Source organism: Anser anser (assembly GCF_964211835.1).
Source record: "Anser anser genome assembly, chromosome: 1".
NCBI classification, from domain to species: domain Eukaryota; kingdom Metazoa; phylum Chordata; class Aves; order Anseriformes; family Anatidae; genus Anser; species Anser anser.
In genome coordinates, this window is record NC_139720.1 from 141,729,038 (window position 1) to 141,746,111 (window position 17,074).

Here is a 17,074-nt window from a genome sequence, read left to right on the forward strand (position 1 = left end):
AAAACCTGAATTTCCTATAGAAATTTCTATAGAAAAGTATTCCTTTTGGAACTTCCAGAAGGAAAATAGCACAACGTGGATAACTTGGAACACAGGACTGGAAGGGATCAATTCATCAGTCTGCCTTCCTCAGTGGCCTCTACCACAAACACGGGGGGCCCAACCTACCAGGGGTCTGAGAGCAGCTGCTAATTTTTTACCGGCTCCAGAACCTGCATCTCATCCAACCTCTTTCAAGGTCTGAACTTCTCCACGCTTCTCAAATCCCAAAGCTCCATTTAATTTTTGGGTGGATTCCTCACTCAGAGCATCCCAAGCACGACGTGGGCTCAGTCGAGGATCAGCGCACAGACAAGTTCACATCACCCGGCATTAAGAGCTGAGCAGCGCCGACCTTGGCCAGTTGTTATTTTCCCCATGCATTAAGGATTACTTCACGGAAGCATCAAGCACAGAGTCAAGCACTAATCGCTGCTAATGTTACATGCTCAAGCCCCATAACTCCAAGGGCCGCATGTGAACATTTTCTCATCTCTTCATTGCGTAACACCCTTTCACGGCTGACACGTGCCAGGCCAGGCACCATTTTGTGATTAGCCTGGGTTCAGGAGTCCCAGTTAGTCACGGCCTTACATACACCATCCTGCAGCTGTAAGCAACTGATGACACACAACCCCTGCATTTTCTAGATATCGTGTGTCCTCAATGCCTTTTTTTGTCAGCTTTATTGCCTCTACATCAGTGTTGACAAAGCCAAGCTTCGTGATTTTCAAGTTTGTACAGCTGACATTCTGTTCAATTAATGTTCTTTGTATTGTTTGCTCTTCTAGCTTGCTGAAGCACGTCTTAGTATCATGGACATTTCACTATTCAATCTGTACCTCTGTACCTCCTGAGCTTTACCTCAGAAGAAAAAAATTGTTCCTCCATACTCAAAGAATTTTCCACATTTTAAAGAATCTCTACATCCCACCCAAAACAAAATCAATGGATTTGGATTGTTTATATCACAGTATGCAGATCAAGAATGGAAAACTCACCAAGAGGACCATTCAGTGACAGTTTAAATCTTCATTCAAGACAGAAAAGGGAGAAAGCAGATGTAAAAGTAAAGATCTGAAGCAGACAGATCCATCTATGACACTGCGACTTCAAAATAGTTTAAACTAACTAGTATACACTCAACCCCCCCCTTTTATCCAAGCTGCACATTCCTGTGGACTCCTTGTATCACCACAGGAGCTTGTGTGGCCCTACTAGAAGCCAGAAGAAGGAACAGTTCAAAATGAAGATTAACCTAGAAAAAAAATATCAACTGCCATGAAACCACTGCCTCCAACTAACATTTGCACCAAGTTTGTAACGGGACTGTTCACACGTGGAACTGAGTAACCTTTAACACCACAGTATGTCAGAAACCTAACGAGCTACTGCCTAAATGCATTTCCAGAGAGAATGCAACAATTTTAAACATGATTTAATATTCCCACAGCCTAGACAATGTAATTAGGGCTCAGAGTTAAGTCCTGCTAAGGCACTCCTAGCAAGACTGCTGGAATATTAGTTCCCTAAATTTAATTCCATGCAACCAGATGCAAAAAAGAACACTTACTTGTTCATTTAGTTTCTGCACTGAAAATGAGATCAACTTGAAGCAAGCCTACTTCCAGCTTCTAGTACACTAACATGTGGCTGCATACATCCGAAGCTGATTACTTTCTCAAAGCGATGCCTTAATGTCCGACAGAACTGTTCGTAGCTTACTAGAAACCTAGAAAGAGCATTTGCAACTTTCTGACAGACCCTTATTAAAAGAAAGTGACCCACAGCACCTAGACGACTTTATTTGAAAGGATGCAAAAGTCAACATTAGAATTAAAATAATTTTATTTCAATGTACATGAACTGAAATAAAATAGAATTATTGATATTTTTAAACTTAGAGTAATATTGCTGGGCTGGCCCAATCACAAGCACTCTCCCACTACAAGGCAGCAAGAGTAACTAGACCCAGTTTATCATTTTTTGGGCCAAGTGGATTCCAAGTACTACCGTCAAAGGGTCCTCCAGCACACAGCAAACTCTGTTTTTGAAAACTAAGACAAGTCATCAACACTTTGCCTAGGCAGAAGCTCTAAGTTGTGTTCCAAGGAAGATCTCCCTTGAAAATCCCATCCATTACTGAAGAAACGGTACACAGCATGCTGCGCTATATCTAACAGATCAAGGCTTCTCCCGAACGCTTTTCTCTAGCCTACCCTCTTGTACAAAGCATCTGCTGTAAAATTCACACGTTCAAAACCACAGAATCATACAAACCTGCAAACAGGGCTGTGTTCATTATGCTTGTTGCTATGTGCTATTACCCGCTGTATCAGCTTTTACGTGCAGCGTACGTAGATGGCAAAAGGACATTTCTCTTGACCACCGATTTCAGAAGTTGTCTGTTTTTACAACTTACAGTGCAATATAATTAAAGTTACTCAGTCATGATATGGCACCATAAGGTAAGCAATCTTCATTAAAATGCACAATTCCTGGTGCTAATAATTTGCAGTGCTTTCACCAATAACAAGTAATAAGATTAAAGTAAACTGGAAAAGGAACTGATAGAGAAAATTATTAGAAGTGTCTGTTGTTCCTTTAATGAAGAAAACCAGAAAAAAAGGGAATTGTCAGATTCAAGGAAAACGATAGGAAACAGTTCTTCACACAACACACTTAAATTGTGGATTCCTTGCCATATGAGGTGGATGCTAAGAAGATGCAATGAGGACTTCAAAAGATTTCTTTTTATCCAGCAAATGCTTTCAGATACGGAGCTCCCCAAGCCACAGACTGCTCAAAGTATATTCTGGGGAAGCATCGCTATCTGCTCACCCTTTTTTTTTTTTTTCTCCCCTCTATTCCTTGTGCATCTGCTTTTGGCCACTGAGCCTGGATATTAGGCCGGATGGACCTTTGGTCTGTCTTGGTACAGTTTTTTCTAACAGTTACTTCACAACGCTTCATATATGTACTCTCAGACAAAGTTCATCATTTGCAACATATTTAGATGGGACTTAGATTGTTGAATTACAAATGACCTCCAAAAGAGGAAAAAAAATATTTAAGCTTTCTTCTGATATGACCCAGTTGTATAAAACTGTATAGAAAAGTGAGCATTATGTGCAGATGTAGTGAAAAAGCAATAAGCTTTATAAAAAACATTCTTAAAAATGTACCAAGCATAAACAAAAGATGATTTACAAATACATTTAACTATTCTAGTCGTCATCAGAATCTGAATCATATATCTTCCCTCTGATGGTCTTCTTCTCCAACTTTGTAAAGCTTGTTCCAAATTTCTTCTGGTTTTGAAAAGATGGCTCCATCAGGTTTCCACTAGAGGAAAAGAGCAAAGAGGTGTTGATTAAAGCCATATTTTTGCAGACAGAAAGCAGCATCTCTGATTACTTGTTCCTCAAAAAAAAAAAAAACAACCCACAAAACACTAAGAGAATACAAACCCTACTCCCTAAAGCCACCCTAAGAAGCACTGTGGGATGACTAGCACAGCACATTCTGGGCAGAAGGGCCTGGACAACAACAGCTAAGACAGGAATGCGAGTGTATACAGCACTTGTGATCAGAGCTCTGCAGAAAAAATGTCTGAAAGGGCTTTTTGTGGAAAACCCATCACTCTAAGGACATTCATCTTATTAAACAATAAACAGGGAATTACCCAGAGGCTTTTTACAACAAAGGAAGAGACAAAAGTACAAAAGAAAATAAACCAGGAAGAGACTGTGGAATAAAAACAGAGTCAAAAACGGGTCTTGTAGCACCAGAAGACACTTTGGTCCACCTCTGCCTAGGCCAGATACAGCAACGTCCTTATCTGACACTGCGTGCAGCTGGTGGGGCATGGAGGGACCCGCACCTTGTCGCTAAGTGCTGATCCCCACGTTCACATAAAGCTGGAAGTCCCCCATCTCCTACAGCAGGGGTGTGCAAGAGGGGGGTCCCCCGCCTCGCTTAGGGTACACGTGCTTTTGACTCACATGACCCGTGAGGGGCTTGCATCTCGATGTCAGAGAGCGAGCAATTAGAACCTCCTGGAATTAGCTACAGAAGGGTGGTGGGAAATTGCTTATTAACACTTTGTAGATAACACGTTGCTGATATTGATCCTAAATACACAGTTCACTGATTGTTAGTTAATAACACGTCAGTAATTAGCCAATATACCACCTGAATCCTGATTTTGCTGAGATGATGTGACCTGAACAGTTCTGAACAGTTTTTTTCCTCTTAAATACAATATATTCTTTCACCATCTGCTCTCCCACAGACTGAAGGAAACAAAAACAAGCAAAAAAAAAGAAAAAAAAGAAAAAAAAAATTGTTTCTAGACTCTAAGAAGGAACTCCAGAGAACACATAAATGGATGTGTTCAAGAATGATCTGGGCTGTACAGGTATCATGGCTCACTTTGCAAAACCAGGGTACCAAACCGAAGATGTAAAACCAAACCAAAACAAAAAAAATCAAATAACTCTTTCACTAGGAGCAGAATACACAGTACGATCAGTCAGGTACGAAGTAAAATTATGTAGTGAGCTGATGTACTAAAATTTAACAAATTTAGTGCAGCTTAGTTCAATTTCACTGAATTATTTCTCCCATAAAAGGGTGTTGCTGTTTAGAATAAATACCCAGCCTGCCTTTGATTCCGCTGTGTGTTTGCTTGATACTGAACTGCTAAGTGGGATTACAACTTGTTTTGAATTATAAATTCCCACTTCACTCATCTGAAGTTCAACAGCTAATTAGGTCTTTTCCTTTAAGATTTAACAATGCCTCTTGTCAAAATTTGGGAAATAGTCATTGGAATAAACTACATAAGTATATAAACTATACACACAAATATAAAATAGAATAAAAATATAAATAAAAAACCAAAGACACTCAAAACAAAAACGAAGACTAACCTAAAAAAGATAAAGATGACATTTTTAACAAGACTGGAAAGCAAAGCAGAAGGTGCTGTATCATTTTCCAGAAAAATTAGGCTATTGTGACCTTTTTCTGCCTTGTGTACTGAAGTCTTAAATGCGGGCAGTTATAATGATTATCTTGTACTGCCAAAAAAATAATTTGCACTTCTTTATACTGTCAATTGGAAAAAAAGTCATATGCAATATGGATTAAGATGCCTCTTAAGTACAACCTACAGTTTTCACTTAAGGGGATTAAAATGCTCAAGCTTGACTGTATTGCAAGCGTGACATCTAAGCTGTTGTAGAAAGGATTACATTAGACACGTGGCTGGGCCAGGCCTTATCAAAGCAGTAGCTACCCTAAATACCTCACAGCAGGAACTGTGTTTGTTTTTTATTCCTGTACAAAAAAGATGTTATAATGATCATTATTAACATCTCAGTATGTTGCCAAAGAGATATTCTTTTCTTTCCCTTGCCAAAGTACACAGAATAAATAACTGGACTGAACTCACTTGTCTCTTAAAGCATATAACACATCAAAGTTACAAACTTTGAGACTAATCTGTCTGCAAAGTACCTTCTCCTCGCGCTGTATCTGAAAATAAACCAATCACAAAACAATTACCTGTAATTAATTATGTCTGCACAGCCTAGTCTCCACTCCAAGGTCTCTGTAGTGAAGTCATCCGTGTTACCAAGATCAGTGAAGCCAACAACATAGTCTTGCGATTTTCCGTCTTTTATTAGTGCTAGAGTGGGGATTACTTTGATGCGCAGTCTCTCACATAAGAAAGGAGATTTTTCTGCGTTTAATTTCAAGAATTTTGTCTCAACATGTTTTTTTGCCAATACAGTCAAATGCTTGTCCATTATTTGACACCTGTTGAAAAAAACAAAACATATAAAATGTTAGACTCAATAAGCTGAAGAACATGTGCTTTACAGCAAGTTAAAGAAGAACTGTAAAGAGCTATTTCTATCATGTTACTTCCTCGGATATGACCTTTGCAATGAAAAATTTAGTCCCAAGAGAAGCCGTGTTGTAAAGGTAGACAGATTTAACAACTAATAGAATAACGCCCTGGAGCACCCTTAATGCACAATTACACCTTGCATTTCTCTTGTTTCTTCCTAATTACACCGCCCATGCACTTGACAGCCTCTCTCATTTCTTGAGGCCTCCATTTATCGATGGAATTTCCCTCTGACTTCTATTCTTCCTGCTTCAGCTCCACTGACTGTGAGCTGGGACAACTTCACAAAAGTACTCTGCACGTTACAGAGCTTTGTATTTTTTTAGTCACTGCCTCCACAGCTGAGATGCAGTAACTTGCTGCATAGAAGAAATTATTTTCAGAGTGCTTCAATAGTGCCACAAGCAAATATTTCACTTTTCTGTTAAAATGTAGTAAGAATGAACATACGATTATTGTTTCTCAGCTGAGGGACAGTAACATGAGCTGCTCAAAATAATTGTCAGATGGCAGTGATCTGTAGGCTTGTCATCTTTGAGTGGTGTGGCTTAGCTGCACAAACTCTGTGATGTGGCTGTCCTTTAACTAAAAGGGAAGGCTGAGTAGATCAAAAAGCTAGAATGGGCAAGGATGAAAGCAACTTGATACTGTAGTTGGTAAACCTGACATACCAGCTTCAAGCTGGTTGTCACCACTACACATTGCACAAAGAACTTTCTCTAAAGTTCCTTCTCCTGTCTGAGTCTACAGGCTTCATTGGTTCAGAAAAACCAAACACCCCAAACCTATTCTAAGCTAATTATTTGCACAGATATTCTTTCAACTTCTTTGAGTAAAAGCTAGCCGAATACAACTGCTTCAGATATTTTGAACTGTAGAATGGTTTTGGTTGGAAGACCATCTAATTCCAGCTCCCCTGCCATGCAGTCCCATTCCAGTCCCCCTGCACGGACACCTCCCACCAGACCAGGCTGCCCAAAGCCCCATCCAGCCTGGCCTTGAACACCTCCAGGGATGGGGCACCCACAGCTTCTCTGGGCAGCCCGTGCCAGGGCCTCACCACCCTTAGACTGAAGAATTTCCTCCTAACATCTAATTTAAATCTCTTCTCTTTCAATTTAAAACTATTTCCCCTTGTCCTATCTCTAAACGCCCTGACAAAGAGTCCCTCTCCAGCTTTTCTGTAGGCCCCCTTTAGGTACTGGAAGGCTACTGTAAGGTCTCCCTGGAGCCTTTTCTTCTCCAGGCTGAACAGCCCCAGCTCCCCCAGCCTGCCTTCATTCATAACAGAGCGGCTCCAGCCCTCTGATCATCTTCGTGGCCCTTCTCTGGACCCACTCCAACAGCTCCATGTCCTTCTTACGTTAGGGGCCCCAGAGCTGAATGCAGTGTTTCAGGTGAGGTCTCACAGAAAGCTCTCTCAAAAATAAACTCTCTACTTATGAGAGGCAAAAATTTAACTTAGAAAACATAAGACATATATGCCTCACTGCATAATCTGGATTTGACCTCTTTCAATTTCTCACATTGAAGCTGTTTCAGTTTATGTTCCGTAAATCAGAGAAAACAACTTGGGAAAAAAAATAGGGCAACCGTCTCCTCCTTCGACAAACAGCTCTATTTTGCAATTGCATTTTAACAGAAGACATTGAGACAAACCCACCCAGGAATAGCCTACAACCCAGAACTTCTGAAATTCTTCCAAGTAAGTGGGAGATCTTATTTTAGGTTCCTATTTTGAGTCAGGACATAGATCTAGGTCTCTCACACCCTAAAGAAGTGACATAATCACAAAGGTACAGGCCCAAAGGGAAAGAGCTGGTTGGTATCCACAAATCCTTTCAAAGTCAAAACGTTGAATATTGAAGATGCCTAGACAGGTTTTTGTTTACGTTTTGATTTTTGGTTGCCAGAACTGTCCAGAATATCTCCATCTGGAATAACCAAAGTGATCTTTTTGAAGTTGCTATGGTCACTACATTTAGAGCTGGCTCCCTCAAGCTAAATCAATAATGAACCGCAGCAATCTCTCAAACGCTGTCAAAGAAGTTACGCATTTGTATTCTAATCAACTATGCAAGAGGGTTTTAATCCTTGTCAAATCATATCAACTTTAGTTGGAATCATAAAAAGCTTTCAGAGGGAAGCAAGAATTGGAAAAAAAGAAAATCAAGGAATTTGCATGCTTCTAAAAAATCTGTATTTACTTATGAGATTTGAAAAAAGGTGTTTTTTGTAGACATCTATAAACAAAAGGTTTCTTGAACATAGCTTATTTACCATACCTGAAAGTTGTATCTCTATAGAAATGGCAAACCACATTTTTACTTTCTTTGACTTCTTGGAAAAAGTCTCTCTCACTTGGGATTTCTCTGTACTCCCCATGTCCTTTTGAAAGCCACTCCTTATGGAAAAGGAAAGGAAATAATTAGTATTTAGTCTGTTAGTCCTGCATCTGACATGCCAGCTCTACAGCTTTTAAGAAAAAAAAGGGAGGGGGCTTCAGTGAAAACCCATTTCATACAGTTAGAATACATAGTTAGAAACAAATTAGGCAAAGGTCTCTAGGCCAGACAATACTTCTAAGGTTGCCTCTTTCTCAAGAGCAGGCAGGTGGCTGAGCACCTTTCTTGTTTGCAAATACAAGTCTTGTACAGAGTTGCTCACATTTCTGCAGCGCAGCTTCCCCGTAAGATTAGACTAGTTCAAAGAGAAAAATGAAAACAAAATTGTCAGAATTTGAAAACTGTAGATCTACAACTTGGGCCACTCCAAAATGTTTTTGCACCCTAAAAGAACTTGTCTAAAACTGATTCAAGTTATAACAGCTATTATTTCTTGCGATCTTTCTCTCTGTGAAAAAATAGGGAGAAATAAGCCCGCAAAAACTCGATGCTGAATACAGACTGAACGTATCTTACTAAGAGCCAGGCTTCCAGAAAACCCCTGACAACACAGGCGTGCATACCTGTTACTCAAAAAGTGAAGGAAGAAACAGAAATTCACAAGCTAACATTTATAGGCTATTTCAAACCTGCTCAACTAAATGTGCAAATACAGTCTGGGAAAAGATGAGCTCCTAGATTTTCAAGACATGCAGTTAAGAAAAAAACGCAACAAAAACAGCTCCCATGATACAGAAAATTATACTGTATTAAAGCATATACAGACTAAGCTAAATGATTAAGAGGGAAGCACGACAAAAACATGACGAGAACATGACATTTCAGCTTTCAATGCAAAAAAAACCCCACCATTCTTGATCTTGCAGTTGTGTGTTAGAGATTAAAAAAAAGGGGGGGGAGCTCCTAGCAAATCAAAAATTTCCTGTAGACTAAATTACAACAGAACAAAGCATTTCCTGAACATTTTAACATGAACGTTGGCAGAAATTACGTGAAGAAGTTATAATGATGCAAATCACGCACTGACTTATGCTTCAACAGTGGATAAGTTAATTTTCCTGCACATTGTTATTCCAGAAGAGCGTGGGGCATCTTCCTCCTTTTACGGAGCAGTATCCTACTTCAAATGTGAAAATGCACAAGAACAATGAGGTGAGATCAACTAGCATGAACATTTTTTTACATGAGAACTAACATATTAGCATCTAGAGAACGTCCAAGCACTACGGCTTTTGAAAAAGGACAACACTGGAGTCAAATATAAACTGAACCTCTGAAGACATGCAAGCAGTGTGACACCTTCTCTACTTCCATCTTTAGAGAATCAAAGCAACTAACTCTGCCTCTCCTGCAGCATCCCAACCACGCAGCAACATTTTACTGCATTCCCATTTGAAAGCACGGCATTAGCCACCACAGCCAAAACATCTCCTTTCAAACCCAGTCACCTCCCCCTTGTCCCTATTTCTTTGTTTAGGTTTGCATGAAGTTAAGAAACCTATGGCTTCCCTATTTAGAATTTAGCTTTCACACCATATGTTACCAAAGCTTTCTTTTCAGGAAGAACCATCTATGCTCGAGGAGACTTTTGGGGGAGCACAAGGACTACAATTTAGCCAGATATACCAGGGACCAAAGCAGAATTCCTCTCTGCAAGAAAAAATAACCAGTCACACACAGCCAACATTTCATTGGAGTAGAAGAAGAGTGGGACAAAGTTCCACCCTAGAACAAAAAAAGACCCTGAATCTTTCTTCTGCAAAATACCTTAAAAAAGAACAGGCACCACCTACATGCCTTAACTAAGATTCTCCAGAATTCAGAAGTATAAGGTACCAAAAAGGCTTATGATTAGGTTGTCTGTGAGCCTTATGATTTCAGATGATAACATTCAGTGAATAACAACACACTGAAATCTCTGTATTAGACTCTTGTCCTGTCCTTATTGTAAGATAATCACACAGCTTCCTTTCTCCTGTTGAAAACCACAAACCAAGCACACAGGGACAGAGATCTGCTTTCCTGAATAGCTTAAAATTAACAAGTACAGAAAGGTGAAGAAAGAGAAGAGAACACTTAGGTCACATGTACAGTTCCCCTAGGATTTCCAAAAACTGGTATGTTTTGCACATCAGGAGTCTATATTAGTAGAAGACTTACCTGTTTCTGCTGCTTGGCCTTTTTCAGTGCTTCAAGCCTCCTTTGTTTAAGGCGTTCCAATTCATCTTCATCCATTTGGTCCAGCTTCTGCATTTCAGCATCCAGATGTTCTTCTACTACCTTGGTGGTCTGAAGGATTTCATTCTCCAGAACTTTCTGGAGAATTTCAACAGACGTATCAGCAGCCATCTTTAAGCGTAAAGCGATCCCTTCAGATCTGTGAAAAAAGCAATACACAGAATTTACATGTAAAGACTTTTTAATTTAAAGCCTGATCTCTCTTACATGCATCGTCCAGAAACAAAATGCAATGCTGTTTAAAGACTGCAGCACATGGATATGTTTGGTATCGAAACCCCCTTCAGAGTAGCAACAAGGACTCCAGTCAGGTCCTATTCTCTCCACCCCAGGGCCAGGTACCGACAGCGCACAGGAACCTGGAATCACTAATCAATATAAAGAAGTAAAATTAACAAGTTCCAAAGGAACAGACATCCTGAGCCACATCTGTGTACCTTTAATTAATACTGGGAAACTAAAAGATGCAGTCGGAAAGCTCCATCCTTCTGGGAGAAAGAGATGTCTTAGAATTAAGTCTAAGTAGTGTTCAGCATATGTTTTCACTAGTTTAAATGCATTAAGTACCTGATGTGTATTAATGTATTTGAATCTGAATTAATGCTCCTCTCTCCTTCGCTAAAAGGAAGGGTGCTCAACAGCAATCGCCTTAGGCAAACACGCTGCTTCAATTAATACAAGAAAACTGCAATTGCAAGCACCACCTTATGGCAGCCAGGGAAAGGATTTAAAAAACCCCAAAAGCCACTACCTAATTGCTTTGTGAAGAAATGCAGCTAAAATCATTTCCTCTAAAACTCCCCCATCCAAATTCTTCACAAGGCAGAAGATATCGAGGCTGGGGGTGCTCGAAGAGCTGGGAGAACAAAACTGATTGTTCCCCTGAATAATTTTTCACATTACGCTACAAAAAACTGTCACTGTAATGAGTGACAGCTTTAAAATGGAAACACAAGGACAGCACACAACAACCCTAATCGGATTCTTTAGCTGCTGGCCACTGATTTGATGCACCAGATTTGGGTTCTAGAATACTCTCAGCAATATTTTAAAATAGCCAAACTACCAGAACCATTGACTTTGTAAACACCTTGCACAGAGAGGCAAGAACCCATTTTAAGTCGTGATGGGCAGGGTACCAGCACCATGGCAGTACTCCAAGTTTAATGCAATGTCAGCAGCGTTGCATTAATGCCACACTCCACACACACCACAGCCAGACCTGCTCTTGTCTGCAGCACCTTATCTCGGGTCTCTGTTAGCATTTCCTTTGTCTTTCTTGTATTTTTAAAGAATAGAAGGGTAGGAAAGAACTTACCGGCACGGCTCACAGTCCACTAGGTCTTCAGGAAAGGCACGAACGCTGCTGGGACGGGGTTAGGAAGGTGTGTCCTGAAACAAGCAGCAAGGAAAAAGAGAAATCAGACTCTCCAGTCTCCACTACGGCCTGAGAGCTCCCAGCTCTCCCAGCCGCACCACCGGGGCGGTGACCCCCGCTCCTCCCACAACACCCACACCCCCGCCGGGCCCAGTCCCGACCCTCACAAGGCGCAGCCGCCCGCCCCGGAGCCCTCCGGGATCCCCACAGGGGGGCGGCGGGGCCGGTACCGGCGCAGGCGCCGCGGGGCCGTGACGAACAACGGCTGCCCTCGGGGGGCGCGGCCCCTTAGCCCCAAATAGCTCCCTGCCGGCCCCATGAGTGGCTTTTTTGCCCTCCCCGGCCCCCACGGCCCCCACGGCCCCGCCGCCCCTCACCTCAGTGCCGGAGCCGCCGCCGCCCCGCCTCACCTCAGCCGCGCCGGTCTCGCCCTGCCAGAGTCTCGCGAGAGCCAGCGAGGGGCGGGACAACCCCCCCTCCCCGCACTGCCATTGGTCGAGGCGGCTGCCGCTCCTGCCGAGGGCGGCCAGCGCGCGTGCGCGGCGCTTCGTGAGGGTGGCGGCGGCGTGCGGTGGCCGTTGGGCGGCCGTTAACGGCCGCGGCGGGGTCTGAGGCCCCCCCCCCCCCCGCTGCCGCGCGCGGCCCTTCCCCGGGGCAGGGTGTGTGGAGCGGCCCCGAGGTAAGGGCGGCCGCGGGGGCCGCGGCTGCGGAAGAGTGCGGCGGGTGTGTGAGAGACGGGGGTATTAAAAATGATTAAAAAAAATAAGAATTAAAAAAAAAAAGTTTTGTGCTTTTTTTTTTTTTTGTATTGTTTCCTGGAAATCCGCGCGGTGCGGCGGGGAGATAAGCTCCCCGGCGGCTGGGGCTGATAAGAAGAGGGGACGGTAAGGGCGGGGCGGGGGCGGTGGGGCTGGGAGGGCGGCAGTAAATAAATAAATAAATAAATAAATAATAAATAAAACAATAATAATAATAAAAATAAAATAATAAAAAATGAAAGATTCCTGCGCCTGGCTAGCGGCTCCCGGGGCGCACCACAGGGCTCGCCCCGGCTTCTCTTCCCCCCCCCCCCCCCCACTCCCGCCCGGCCGCCGAGCGCCGCCACCTCCAGCAGCGGCGGTACCGGCAGCGGTTGCGTCTCGCCCTCCGGGCGGCGGGCGGCGCTGCGGGGCGGCGGGGGGGGGGGGGGGGGCCGCGCCGGCGCGGGGCAGGCCGGGACGGGGCCGGAGGCCGAGGCGGGGCGGGGCGGGCGGCTCGCCGTATGCACGGGGCTGCGGGCGGGCGCGGGCGGCCGGCGGCGCTGAGGCGGGCGACGAGCGACGAGCGGGGGCGGCCGCCGCCATGGGCAAGAAGCAGAAGAACAAGAGCGAGGACGGGTAAGGCGGCGGCGGCGGCGGGGCTCCCTTCTTGTCCTTCCCTCCCCCCCCCCGCTGGTCCCTCCCCGGGAACGTGACAGCGCCGGTGCGGCGGCGGCGCTGAGTCAGGCCCCGGCCGCGGCCTCGTGGCGGCGGGGGGGCCGTTGGGGCCGTCGGGGCCGTCGGTGGAGCCGGCCCCGCGTGCCCGGCCGAGGTGCGGTGAGAGCCGCCCTTCCGCGCTCGGGTGCGGGTCCTCGCGGGGAACGCCTCGCCGGTGAGGCGGCTTTTAAAAGGAGGCGGAGGCGGTTGGTCGCAGCCGCACCGAGCGGCCACCGGGTAATGGCAGGCGTCTGCGCCTTCTCAGGAGGCAGAGTGCTGGCGCTTGTCGGTATAAGGCCGTAACCGCAAGTCCGCAGCCAGGTTGGAGGGTGCTTTTCCTTAATGCTGCCAAGGAAGCAAAATGAAATCTGTCCCAAAGCGTTCGCTAAACAGAAACCGTGCGGATCTTTCTCCTTACCCCATCTGCCCAGCCTGTATACCCTTCTTGAGTCGCTAAATGCTCCTTTTTTTGAAAGTACCCCTATCAAATCTATTTCCCAAACTGTCACTTTGTGACACTCATGCCCTCTACCTTTTCTGATTGAAATGTGGCTGTGTTATTTTATTTTCACAATCTGTGTGTTCTCCTTTCCTGTCTAATAGTTTTTGACTCCCTCCATGCCCATTCTATTAAGACATTACGGAAGTTGTTAGTTATCTTAAGGTTGTTAACCTTTAGGTTAGACTGTACGCTTTTTTCTTTCCTGATACTTTCTGGGTAACATGAGTATTTCGTTAGTAAAGATTTACCTTGTCTAACTATTTTTTCCTCACACCTTTCGTCACACCATGCAGGCTGTTTTGTAGTGTCTGTCATCATCTTGTTTCCTGGGCTGTGTTTCACAGGTATGCCTCGGGAGCAGCTCTGGTGAGGAGATGAGTCAAGTGTCACTTGGGAAGGAAGAAGGAGGGGTTGGATTTTTGTGCTCTGCAGGAGGGTTGGCCTCGTGCTCTTTGTACCTGCTGCAGTAGATGCCAGAACCATTAGGGTTGGAAGAGACCTCCAAGACCATCCGGTCCAACCACCCCCCTACCACCAATGTCACCACTAAACCATGTCCCTAAGCACCACGTCCAGCCTTTCCTTGAACACCCCCAGGGACGGTGACCCCACCACCTCCCTGGGCAACCCGTCCCAATGCCTGACTGCTCTTTCTGAGAAGAAATGTCTCCTCATTTCCAGCCTGAACCTCCCCTGGCACAACTTGAGGCCATTCCCTCTAGTCCCATCCCCAGTTACCTGTGAGAAGAGGCCGACCCCCAGCTCCCCACACCTTCCTTTCAGGTAGCTGTAGAGAGCAATGAGGTCTCCCCTGAGCCTGCTCTTCCCCAGACCAAACGACCCCAGCTCCCTCAGCCGCTCCTCATGGGACTTGTGCTCCACAATCATGCAGAAACCTTTGGGTACTGAAGCGCTGCTCTCCTGGGCCCTTCCAGTGGTAGTGGTGGGTGTGTGGGAGAGACTCGGAGAGCCTTAGTGCCCACCAGCTGCCTTGTTCTCTTCCGTGTGTCTGTAAATTATCAGGCTCAGGCCTCTGTTGGACGCTGTGTGCAAAATCTCATTTATGGCTAAAAGAAGGAAGCTTAAAAGAGGAGCCAAAAGCTGATTGTTAGAATAACTGAAATCTGATTGTTACAGAAAAAGAAGGAACAACGATACAGTTAAAATAGCTTACCATCTCATTGCTGCTCCAAGCCCTAAGCGCAGTGGTTTCATCCTGGGGGTGGTGAGCTTTTGTGGCGAGCTGTCAGCGTCAGGTGTCCTTCACGAGGAGCGATACGAGTGTTCGTGTTGACGGTTTTGTCTTCCTCACCGTAGGAACCACATGAGATCATTTTTATATGCTTGCTAACATGCTTTTATGCCTTTGCTCTTGGTCTGCAGCTGCCTGCTATATCCAAACACCTGAAAGGTGGCCTATATTTAATACGATTTCTTTGTTCTGTTTATTACCCTTAAACCGTTTTTGTCCAGGTCCCTGTTTCTTTTAGCTGACCTTGGAGAGCTGTGGGGTGTCCAGTGCCGTGCCCTGTACGAGGCATCTGTTTATGTCCCGTGCCTGCGTCTCCACCTCTCAGTGCCTCTGCTTTCATACCAGGCCTGTATTTCTCTGCCACAACGTTGTGTTAGGGTTGGGAATACCTCATTCTGCACGGGTAACTGCTTGCCACTGCTCTCTGTGTGAAGCTGTGGTTGCAGCATGCCAGGGTAAACAGCAGTGAAGCCCAATTAGGCACAGACACCTGGTCAGTTAGAAAGATTGCTGTCACAGCTAAATCAAGCAAAAGTTACAGGCAGGTTAGGAGAAGTTCAGCCAAAGCAAGCTTGACAAGCTTTAGTCTTGAGGCCTTGCAAACGCAGCACAGCTCACGAACTGCTACTGGAGTGGCAATACCGTGTCACGGGGCTGCACAGTTACATGGCGGAGCGAGGGGTAAGCTGGGGGATTGGCTTGGACAAGGCTGGGACACCCCCAGTCCATCTCTTTTCTGTTCCAATAAAGTGAGGGAGGAATGGCTGCCTGGAATCCACGGCTTCCAGTCAGTTTTGTTTCCCACGTACTCAGTTCTGCGCTATGCCTAGCTGTTCGTTTCCTTCTTCTTTTCCCCTTTCGTTCCCTGGCAGCTGCGTTTTAGATGCAGTCCCTTACATCCCTTCTGGCTGCCTCTGAGAGCACGCAGCAGCTCAAGGGCACAACTTGCAGCGCAGAGGGAGCACGTGGGAAGATGCAGGTGTGTGTCGGTGTTGCGAATATTGGTTTGGGCACTGGTGTGACAGAAAGGAGGTTTTCTGCCTTTGTCCTGAGACAAGTTACAGAAGGTACCAGTCATCTTTACTCTGCTCTCTTCCTCTTTTCCCTTTTCACCCCCACAGCTTTGACTTAGGTTGAGTAGTTTCCCCCTCCTGTATTTCTGCTGAGTACAGCAGAGGCCATGCTGATTAGTAATGAATTATGTCCAGGTAAATGAGGCTGAGGAAGAAATGTGGCGTGGGAGCCGGCTGTAAGTACACAAGGACAAGTCCCTGAGGGAGGCGATAGCTGCGGTGAGCAGGGCAGGAATGGGAATGTGGGATCACTCACTGCCTGTTACGAACGCACGCTGCTGTCCAAACAAGTACACCTTCAAACCTGTTTCTGCTCTACCAACACCTCTGTTATGCTCCTGTGGAGTTTGTTATTGCCTCCTGCCACGGGGTTGGTGTGCGTGGGTCCGTGAGTGAAGAATGTGTTTAAGTAGGGTGGTCAGGCGGCGTGTTAGAGGTGCTTTGTAAAGGTGAAGAGCGTCTTGGGTCGTAAATCGCTCCTGGGCCACATGGAAGCTGCCTTAATGGCTTCCTCTTTGGAGCCCGTGCGGTTGTGTTGATCGCTCGCTTTCAGATGAAACCTCGTAGCAAAGCTGTCAATAAGAATACAAGACATCTGATCATCCAGACACCCCTAATGGAAGTGTGGGTGTTTTGATGTGTAATCTGGCACCTCCCGGGAGCGATGTGCTCTGCTTTGGTTTTTGGATAGGGCTGCGATGGCAGAAGGTATGTCAAGGTTCTCCCCTGCTGTTTTTGTGAGTTTAGTATAGGATTTTTTTTTTTTTTAAACGTGTGGGAAGAAGGGCTGTTTTAAACTGCAGAACTGTGTGC

At 45.1% G+C, this 17,074-nt stretch overlaps 2 protein-coding genes across 3 annotated transcripts in view; one reads left to right on the forward strand and one right to left on the reverse strand.

Annotated features, from left to right (window-relative positions):
• Positions 1-1,869: 1,869 nt before the first annotated feature.
• TXNDC9 (thioredoxin domain containing 9) lies at positions 1,870-12,693 on the reverse strand. Of its 2 annotated transcripts, none has more exons than XM_083843398.1 (6): positions 12,358-12,693; positions 11,921-11,994; positions 10,525-10,741; positions 8,245-8,363; positions 5,611-5,865; positions 1,870-3,384 (listed from the first exon to the last, which is right to left on the reverse strand). In XM_083843398.1, exons 3-6 carry the CDS (start codon positions 10,711-10,713, stop codon positions 3,267-3,269), a joined length of 681 nt encoding a protein of 226 aa, XP_083699524.1. In that variant the 5' UTR covers positions 10,714-10,741; positions 11,921-11,994; positions 12,358-12,693; the 3' UTR covers positions 1,870-3,266. The 2 variants fall into 2 exon arrangements, with proteins under 2 accessions (XP_083699524.1, XP_083699525.1); XM_083843399.1 differs by having other exon boundaries at positions 12,391-12,435.
• Positions 12,694-13,190: 497 nt separating this feature from the next.
• The window catches only part of EIF5B (eukaryotic translation initiation factor 5B), a 34,617-nt gene continuing 30,733 nt past the window's right edge, over positions 13,191-17,074 (forward strand). Inside the window, exon 1 of the mRNA XM_083826928.1 lies at positions 13,191-13,356. Within this exon, the coding sequence (XP_083683054.1) occupies positions 13,322-13,356 (35 nt within the window). The 5' untranslated portion in view covers positions 13,191-13,321. The remainder of the gene's footprint in view (positions 13,357-17,074) is intronic.